Source organism: Haematobia irritans, chromosome 2 (assembly GCF_050003625.1).
Source record: "Haematobia irritans isolate KBUSLIRL chromosome 2, ASM5000362v1, whole genome shotgun sequence".
Lineage (NCBI taxonomy): Eukaryota > Metazoa > Arthropoda > Insecta > Diptera > Muscidae > Haematobia > Haematobia irritans.
Genome location: NC_134398.1, coordinates 134,462,762 through 134,473,671, shown reverse-complemented (window position 1 = coordinate 134,473,671; position 10,910 = coordinate 134,462,762). Strand labels below are relative to the sequence as shown.

The window sequence follows — 10,910 nt, the reverse complement described above, 5'->3', positions numbered from 1 at the left end:
TCCAAACATAATGATTCTATGAACTAATATAAAGTTAATATGGCTTTAGTGAAATAGAGAGTTCACTTTTTTTTGAGTGAAGAAAATTAAGTTTTTCATTTAAAAAACAAGTAAGGAAAGTCTAAAGTCGGGCGGGGCCGACTATATTATACCCTGCACCACTTTGTAGATCAAAATTTTCGATACCATATCACATCCGTCAAATGTGTAGGGAGCTATATATAAAGGTTTGTTCTAAATACATACATTTAAATATCACTAGATCTGGACAGAATTTGATAGACTTGTACAAAATCTATAGACTCAAAATTTAAGTCGTCTAATGCACTAGGGTGGAACACATTGTTAGTAAAAAAAATATGGGAAACATTTAAATCTGAAGCAATTTTAAGGAACCTTCGTAAAAGTTTATTTATGATTTATCGCTCGATATATATGTATTGGAAGTTTAGGAAAATTAGAGTCATTTTTAAAACTTTTCGACTAGGCAGTGGGGATTTTACAAAGAAAATGTTGGTATTTTTACCATTTTTGTCGAAATCAGAAAAACATATATAACGGAGCTATATCTTAATCTGAACCGATTTCAACCAAATTTGGTGTGCATAGCTACAATGCTAATTCTACTCCCTGTGCAAAATTTCAACTAAATCGGAGCAAAAAATTGGCCTCTTTGGTCATATGAGTGTAAATCGGGCGAAAGCTATATATGGGAGCTATATCTAAATCTGAACCGATTTCAACCAAATTTGGCACGCATAGCTACAATGCTAATTCTAGTCCCTGTGCAAAATTTCAATTAAATCGGAGTAAAAGATTGGCCACTGTGGTCATATGAGTGTAAATCGGGCGATCGATATATATGGGAGCTATATCTACGTCTGAACCGATTTCAATAAAATTTAGCACACTTGACTACACTAGTAATTGTACTCCTAGTGCAAAATTCCAACCAAATTGGGGTAAAACTCTGGCTTCTGGGACCGTATTAGTCCATATCGGGCGAAAGATATATATGGGAGCCATATCTAAATCTGAACCGATTTCAATAAAATTTGGCACACTTGACTATAGTACCAATTTTACTTCTTGTGCAAAATTTTAAGCAAATTAGGGTAAAACTCTGGCTTCTGGAGCCATATAAGTCCATATCGGTCGAAATATATATGGGAGCTATATCTAAATCTGAACCGATTCTTCAATCAATAGGGTTCTATTCTGAGCCAAAACACATACTTGTGCTAAATTTGAAGTCGATTGGACTAAAACTGCGACCTAGACTTTGATTACAAAAATGTGTTCACGGACAGACGGACATGGATATATCGACTCAGGAGCCCGCCGTAAGCATTTTTGACAAAGACACCATGTGTCTATCTCGTCTCCTTTTGGGTGTTGCAAGCATATGCACTAACTTATAATACCCTGTTCCACAGTATGGCGCAGGGTATAATAAAAACGAAAAACAAATAAAACAATTACAAATATGTATGGAACTAACACCGTCAATGCAACATTTGGTATGACGCATGCCAATGTCCCATCTTCCTACGTGTATTGTCTTTGGTTAAAATGGTCATGATTTGGATAACAATGGTCCTTTTCTTTACTTTTAGTTCATTTTACTTCCATTACAGGGTCGTAAATTGTAGTGCAAAAATATACCGGGTCATTAAGTTTCCTTGTTTAACTCTGGAAGCCTTAAAAATTGAAGTAAAGTCTGTCAAAGTCTCCCTCGTATGCCACATCACCATCGACAAGAACGTGGGGTAGCGTAACATGCTGCTCATTGCACGTGTAATAATCGTTGTTAAAGAGCTAGATAACAACAGCAATAACAGCAACAATAAACGATCTCATAAACAATAAAACACCATAGCAAAAAGCGACTCACACACAAACGACAACTACAGAAATTTCTGAACAAATGTTTTTATTCCACTTTACATAGTGCACGGTCACACAGAAGGCCAAAAAGTCCATCTTTAGTGGAAAAAACATAGTCACTTGGAACACCCTTCTACAAGGGCATGACTTAGTATAATGCAAAGAAATTGCAATAAAACAATTCGTTCACTAATAAGCGACTAACAATATGCGGAATTAAAAGACTGAAAATAATCTGCTAATTTATAAATTAGTTATTTCTTTATTTCAATTTCAGCCAAATCAGATAAAAATTTCGGGGGGCTGCACCAACATATGCACCGATAGTTACCAACTTCGGTACACATATTTATTGTCCAAAATATCCTCCAGATTTCCGATTTCAATCAAACCAAATGAAATCTACGGTTTCTAGAAGCCCAAGAAGTCAAATCGGAAAGATCGGTCTTTATGGAGGCTCTACCAATATATAGATCGATACAAATCATAACCGGCACACCTATTTATGAACGAAAAGTACATCCTCGTTTTGAATTCTATGCAAATCGGATAAAAGTTGCAGTGACTAGATACACAAGACCCCAAATCGGGGGTTTACCATTGTTTATAAGGGGGCTATATCAAAGCCTGGGCCCATTTGCGAATTTGACCTGTCTGCCGAAAAAAATGTGCAAAATCTCAGCACGATAGGTTCATTATTGAAGGATGTAGCGCAATAAGAATTATTCCCTGATCAAGAATCTATATACTTTCTGTAGTCGGAAATCGATATTTCGATATGTTACGATATTTCAGGCTCACTTAGACTATTCAGTCAATTGTGATACCACAGTGGTGAACTTCTCTCTTATCACTGAGTGCTACCGGATTCTATGTTATATGATTAGGGGCCGATATGGACCAATTTAGGCATTAGATACTATATAGACCGGATAGGATAAATTTTGCTCCTCCAGGAGGCTCCGGAGGTCAAATCTGGGGATCGGATTATATGGGGGCTATATATAATTATGGACCGATATGGATAATTTTTTTCTAACACCATGTACGAAATTTCAACCAGATAGGATAAATTTTGCTCCTCCAAGAGGCTCCCGAGGAGCCACTTAACAAATTTCAACAGGATCGGATGAAATTTGCTTCTCTAAGAGGCTCCGCAAGCCAAATCTGAGGGTAGGTTTATATGGGAGCTATACGTAATAGTGGCCCGATATGGCCCATTTGCAATACCATCCGACCTACATCAATGACAACTATTTATGCCAAGTTTCAAGTCGATAGCTTTTTTCGTTCGGAAGTTAGCGTGATTTCAACATTCGGACACACGGTCGGACTCAGAATTTTACCACGACTCAAAATATATATACTTTATGGGGTCTTAGCAATATTTCGATGTGTTACAAACGGAATGACAAAGTTAATATACCAACCCCTCTCTCCCCAACATCCTATGGTGAAGGGTATAAAAATTTGAACCCTATATGGCACTGAGGCCAATTTAATTCTATTTTAGTTCATTGAATTATTATATTTTGAGAAGGCTTCCTTGACTTTAATAACTTTTTGCTTACGTTAGTTAAATGAACTACAAGAGGGAAAAATTATATACAAATTAACATAAAGATTTCCTAAATTAGTGTTCCTCACAAAATAGTTCAGAATTTCTTATTTTACCAATAAGAATTTTACCAATAAAACAATTGGTTTGTTAAACGATTTGGTTCGTTGAACGTTTTAGTGTTGTCGTCTAACTTTAAAAAAACAATAAATTCATGCGCAAAGTGTCTTTTTAGACAAATTCTATCTTTAGGAAATATCCCGGAATCCCGGTAATTTACATTTTAATATATTTTACTTTTGCGTAAATGTTCATTCATTCTATGTTATATGTGAGCTATATCTAAATTTGATCCGTTTTTTTCCAAATTCAATAGCGTTTTTGTACCAAGAAAACGCCAGATACCAAATTTCATCAAAACCGGTCAATAATTGGGACCGGAACCCTTCGGACAACAAATACATGGACGGACGGACACCCAGCGTTAGATCGACTCAGGAGGTGGTTCTGAGTCGATCGGTATATATTTTATGGGGTCTAAAATCAATATTTCTGGTAGGCACATTTTTGGCAGACCACTATGTGGTTTAGGGTATAATTAGGCTTTAACATAGATGCCCTAAAGGATCACTTTTGTGTTAAATGTATATTGTAATTACAATTTTCTAAAATAAATCAATTTTTTATAGTGGATTCCCATTTTTTGCGATTTTTGACCAACTCAGAGTAATAGTCAAGGTCAGAGGCCAACTTATGCAATAAAAAATAATTAATTTTTAAAATTAGATTAATTCCGCAATTATTCTATGCAAACTATTTTCACACAAAAAGATATAATAAGGTAATTTGACTTGGCAATAATTCGCATCAGCTACCCTATCATATATTCCGTTTGTTATCACACAGACATAATTCCAAAGTTTATATGGGAACGAAAAATTTATTTTTCCACATTTTTACAGCGAAAAATAGTTTTTCTTCAAGAGGAAAATCTCCTACACCCACTTTTATGCGATACGCCCCTGCCGTTTACAAAACAAGTGAATTTATTTCAAATATTTCTCAGTTTGAAAGGTATAATTGATAATATGCAATGTACACAAGAACACACATTCACATGCATACGCATATGTAATCGTTGGAGAACGAAAAATGACCCCTTGAGTGATAATGCTAAAAGCTCTCAAATCATCGGCAATAGCAACAAACACAAAACGACATCAACGCAACCCCACCAACTGTGCAGAGACTGTGGTGAATTTATCAACAACAGAGAACTGAGAAAATCCACCGGTCCGCCGGTCGATCATAAACTCAAGCAAGAGTCTAAGAAATGTGAGTAACAACAACAATTACAATAAAATAACTGATAAGTGGAGAATCATTAATAATCTCAAACGAGCTCCATGACGAACAAAAACAACAACAGTCCACATGGGTGAAGAATATTTCAAACAAACGCAAGCAGAGCAAAGCTGAAAAACAAACTCAAGTCATCACTTTGCATGAAATCCCCACTAAACAGTTCACGTAGAACGTTTGACAAGTGTAGAACACACCGTGCGGCAATTTCGCAGTTCATTAAACACAAAAGCGAAGAAGATCTATTTATTGTACAACAACAATGACAACATTGATCAGAAAATTGATTAGCACCAGCAATGCTGCCAAACCAGTAGCACCATACAAGTAAGTTCCTTCTAGCTTGTACATTATCAGTCATTCTTCCTTGCAGGGTGGGCCATTCTATACGCCCTAATGTGAGGAGGAGGTGGGTGTGTTTTTTTTCCTTGCCGCAAACATCCACAGCAGAGCTCCACGCATTTAAAAAAATGGATTGGGTTGACTAGGGCTGGCTCCTTTGGGAATGAAACAATGTATCATCGCATATGATTGCAAGTAACACAATGAATGGTTGTTTAATGTATTTATGATTGGAAACTATTATTCAAGGGGACAGCGTACATTTGTTTTGTTTGCATGGGATCACCTCGTTGCAAATGTAAACGAGGGTAGGTGCGAAAGTCAAGAGCAACGTGCATGTGTGAAAGTCAAGGTCAAGTCAAGGCATTGCAAGAATATGATTCCCTATAAATCTCAATGGATTTCTGCAACCTCCTCCATACTAGTAACACATTGCAATATTGTGGATCCGAAAAGATTTCATATTGAATGTAAATGACAACATACATACTAGTTAAACCAACGCTAATTTTTACTTATTTTTATAGCATAAAAATTATTGCTTGTAGTTACATTTTATTATTTTTTTGCAAAATTTGTCTTAAACATTTTATGAACTAAACATGGGTATAAAGTTCAATGACCGTATACATAAGTTCAACATGAACTAAAACATAAGAAAATATCCGATTCCCAAACATAGTAAGAATGAACTTCTGTATGGTAAAAGTCATCATGATTTGCGGCCAATGATTCTGTTTCTAACTTTTAGTTCATTTTTTCTTCTATGAATGGGTGTAATTTCGAGAATTGCAGTTAAAATGTTCACCAGGGCATTAAATTTTCTTGGATTTAACGACGCTTTGTTGAAAATTTGAAGTACAATTTAGTTTAATTTTCGCACGCGTTAGTTCATCCTTCCTTTAGAGAGGCATACCAAATTTCAACCGTTCGGATCCAATTTACTCCTCCGGAGGTCAAATTCGGTCGGTTTATATTACACGGATGAAAAAGACTGTTTTTCATATCTTTAGGTGTAAAAATTATATGTTAGGAATTAAAATTTTTAAGCACACTATTTTTAAGTGCAACCATACAATGTTCATAAACTAGCATAAAATGTTTGGGACATATATGTTAATATGTTAGAACACATTATGTTTGGGACATAATTTTTTTTATTATAGTATGCCTGGATGCAAACATATATTAATTTAGAAATATCCTATGAACATATATGTGTTTATAAAGAGAGACCTAGAGAGTATGTTGCAAATAAAAGAATGGAAGTAACCAATGGTCGCCTTAAAAATATGTATACGCAAAGAAAATTTCATTAAATTTTTTTTCTACCAGTGTATATCTAAGGTGAAACATAATATGTTTGAGAAATACAATTAATATTTTGTTTGGACCAATCCTGAAAATATACATGCTTCAAGCAAAATGTGTTTGGGGTATATGTTACAGTAGCGATTTTTTTTTTTTGAGGGTATAGGGATATATCCAAAAGTGGTCCGATATGGCCCATTTGCAATCCGATCTCCTTCAGAGTTTCTACGATGGAATGGCTAGAATTTCCGTTTTACATTCAAAAGTTTCAAACTTCTCTAAAAGATTTCGCAATCGTCCACACTTGTCTATAAAAAGAAAGTTCCTTAGCTTTGACCAAAAATAGAACGCAGTTAGTTTCTGTGCTAGAGTCCAGTTGACTCTAAAATCTTGAGGGCTTTCCGAAAACGGTATAATAATTTGCCCCCGATTTGGGTCTTGAGCATATAGACCACGCAATTTGTATCCGATTTGTATGAAATTCAAAACGTGGGGATACTTGTGTTTTGTATAGTCCCAATTTCCCGATTTTACTTAGCTCATAGACCCTAAACAAGTGCACTGAATACGATGTGCATCGTGCCATGTTTTGGCATAGCCCCCATATAGACCGATATCCGGATTTTATTTCTTTGGCTTCTAGACACTGCATACTTTATCCGATTTGTCTGCAATTCAAAATGTAGAGGTATTGTAGATCCACAAATAAGTGCGCCAAATATGGTTTGTATAGGTTCATGTTCCGATGTGAATTCCTAGGCTACAAGAAACGTCCCAATGTTTTTTTAGCCCCCATATGACCAATCTCCCGACTTGACTTCTTGGGCTTCTAGAAATCGCAATTTTTAACCGATTTGCTTGAAACTTCAACTCTAAAGGCATTTTAGATCCGTAAATAAGTGTGCGCATATTATGTATAACGGTCCGTGTTTTGGCATAGCAACCATATAAACCCATCTTAAGATTTGGATTCTTGGGCGTCTTTATTTCAGTCATCAAACCGCCCGAAATTCTATTTATTTTCCAGTAAACCGTTACGACGATTAGTTTTGAGAGGAAAAAATATCTTTGATTAATGGCGATGGGTATTAAGATTCGGTCCGGCCCAACTTAAGGCCGTGTATATGTTTCTCTGAAACAATTTCACTTAATAATTATGTCCATAATGTAGTAAAAATTGTATTACCAAAAGCAGTTCACCTAATCTCTGTTAGTCATATTTTTTAATGAATAAACCCTTTTATTTTTGCGTTTCTCTGTATCAATCCTACCTCGTTAATGAGATCAACACTCTTACAAACTAAAATAACAAACATATTTATCTTTTATTCTTGTCTCTTTTCTTGATGCTACATAATATTTTATTCGCCTTCCCCTCGCCGATCTGTACTCTAACTAAAGCCAAGCTGTTGTAGCAGATCGCACTGTTTATGTTTCGGGATGTTTGGGTTTAGACAAGAACACCATGCAATTGGTGCCAGGAGGTGCTGCTGAACAAGCTGAAATGGCCTTGAAAAATCTACAAGCTGTACTTGTTGCAGCCGATTCTGGTGTCGATAAAGTCATAAAGAATACAATCTTTTTGAAGGATCTTAACGATTTTGGTGCCGTCAATGAAGTATATAAAAAGGGTAAGTGGATCGAAATAAAATAGTAAAAGTAATATTGGAATGAAACATATATCGCAAAATGACAATGAAAATGTATTTAAAAACAACATTATTTTTGCAAAGAAATTTAATTTTCTCACATACACATAATACAAATCAACTTAACATTAAAATGTTTAATTTTTGATAGTTATCCAAGCACATTTCTATCGATATAGTTATGCCTAATCGTTATTTAACTGCTACAATTGACAAGTTATAAATTTATTGATAGAACCTGTTATGACAACCTAAAGTGTTCTTATCACCTCATTGAAATCTTTAAAAGAGCTTGTTAAACAGTTTGCTTATATGATTGGGTTATTTGACCAACTAATTTTTGATATTTTATCAGTAAACATCGTATAAGTACTTTTCCATTAACATTCTGTTAATTGAAATGTATCTCTCTCACTCGCTCTCTTTCTCTGCAAAGTTTTATAAGAAATTCACCACAGATTGAGTTATCTGTTTCTAATTGCCTATATGTGTTGCTTTCTCTCTCTCTCTCTCTCTTTTCAGTTTTCACCAAAGAATTCCCCGCTCGCAGTTGTTTCCAAGTAGCTCACCTACCTATGAATGCTTTGGTTGAAATTGAATCGATTGCAATGACAGGTGCTGTCAAAACTGTCACAGCCGCTGATTGACTGGATGTATCCACCGATAATGCTATCTCGAAATTGTAATCGATTAAATTATTGAAAATACAAAATAGTTATTTAAAAGAAAACTTTCACTGTTTATTTATGAAATTCAATATTCTTGGTGTTTAGAGCACTAGAATGGGTGTTTAATAAACTAATCATTTCAATTGCAACATATCAGAGTACATGGTTCCAACCCATATCTGAATCCGGTAGGGTTCAAGATTATATACAGTGCCACACAAAATTATTGGCACAGCACCCTAAACCACAGAGTGGTCAGGGTATCTGCGAAAAAATGTGCCTGCTAGAAATATTGCCTTTAGAAAACATTTGTCTTTTTTATTTATTTTTTTTTTTATAATTTAAATATTGAAAGAACAAAATTTTTTCTAAAATAGAAATGATCTCGATTCTTAATGTAGTTACAATCCAAATTAATATATTTTTATACCCTTCACCACTACTGTGGTACAGGGTATAATAAGTTTGTGCATTTGTATGTAACGCCAAGAAATAGTGTTCATAGACCCATCTTTTAGTATACCGATCGGCTTAGAATTAAATTCTGAGTCGATTTAGCGATGTCCGTCTGTCTGCACGCAAAAAAATAATTCTTTCCTCCCAAACGAAATTTTAGACAAACAAAGTTCGTTTCTTATTTGCTTTTCGCTGTAAGGAAGTGTATTTGGAAGAAAAGTATATACTTTTTGTGATAAACATTTATTCTTTTCCAGGATGTAACAACAATTTCATAAAGACTAACTAAAAAAAAATCTTGCTAATTGCATTTTCCCTCACATCTTTCTCACATCCACGAGTTTTTTTTAGTTCTTAACACCTTTTCCTGTAATACCAACAATGTAGAAGAAATTATACGAATTTATAAATTTTTAAAATTTTTTTACCTTTCGCCTGGACGGAGAATCGAACCGCGGACCATGCACTTTGCAAGCCAACACACTAACCACTGAGCTATGTACCTGTAATGGTCATCAATAGATAATTATCCATATAAGTTATATTTATATAGCATAGCTTGCGGCGCCCACCAACCGAATAAACAAAGTTTATTTAACAGAAACAAACATTTAGTTTGGCACCGTGGAGCAGTGGTTGCTATGTCTGACTCTCATGCCAAGGGTCGTGGGTTCGATCCCTGCTTCGACCAAAGTTTTTTTGTTTTTTGTTTTTTTTTTACATACATTCTACATATGTTCGGAAGATTCCGAAAAAATGTTCAACATTACATTGTACTATATTAAATTTTGAACTGTAAAATGTGTTTTATTAAAGACCAAAAGTCAGAAAAGAACAGTGTTTGATATAAACGAAATGGACTCTGTTGTTATTTAAAAAATTACTTTTTTTATTGAAAAAATAAAAACTTTGTAACAAAGGAATTTTATTGGTGATAAAAGTTTAAAATTTTCGAAGCAATTCAAAAAACTCTAACAAAAGAAAAACGTTTTCGGTACACGTTTTCCAAACGTTTTTTTCTTTGCGTGTGTATACACGCAGAGATGGAATATGATCACCTCAAACATGTTTCAAGAGCAAAATGTTATTTTTGTATGGTGACCATGTAACATGTTTGTCACTAAAATGTTATTTTCTCGTCAAATATAACCTGCTTGCCGAAATCAGATACATGATTTCCGAGAAAATAGCATGGTTGCGAAAACCATGTTACATGATCACCACCCAAAAATAACATTTTGCTCTTAAAACATATTTGAGGTGATCATATCCTTCTCTGGGGGTATGTAATTTTGTGCACAAAGTACAGCTCGCAATTTAAGTCCGATCGTCCTCAAATTTGGCATAGGACCGTTTCTTGGGACAGAGACAATCGCTATTGGTTTTGGAAAAGATCAGTTCAGACTTAGATATAGCTGCCACACGCAAAAAAATAATTCTTTCCTCCCAAACGAAATTTTAGACGAACAAAGTTGGTTTCTCATTTGCTTTTCGTTGAAAGGAAGTGTATTTGGAAGAAAAGTATGTACTTTTTGTGATAAACGTTTATTCTTTTCCAGGATGTAAAAACAATTTCATAAAGACTAACTCACATCCCTCACATCTTTCTCACTTCACGAAGTTTTTTTTAGTTCTTAGCACCTTTTTCTGTAATACATACAATGTAGAAGAAATTAT

At 34.7% G+C, this 10,910-nt stretch overlaps 1 protein-coding gene across 1 annotated transcript; it reads left to right on the top strand.

Moving 5' to 3' along the window:
- The first annotated feature begins 4,957 nt into the window (after positions 1 to 4,957).
- On the top strand, positions 4,958 to 8,839 carry UK114 (reactive intermediate imine deaminase A homolog UK114). The gene is made up of 3 exons (XM_075296202.1): positions 4,958 to 5,134; positions 7,862 to 8,091; positions 8,632 to 8,839. Exons 1-3 carry the CDS (start codon positions 5,070 to 5,072, stop codon positions 8,754 to 8,756), a joined length of 420 nt encoding a protein of 139 aa, XP_075152317.1. The 5' UTR covers positions 4,958 to 5,069; the 3' UTR covers positions 8,757 to 8,839.
- The last annotated feature ends 2,071 nt before the right edge of the window (positions 8,840 to 10,910 follow it).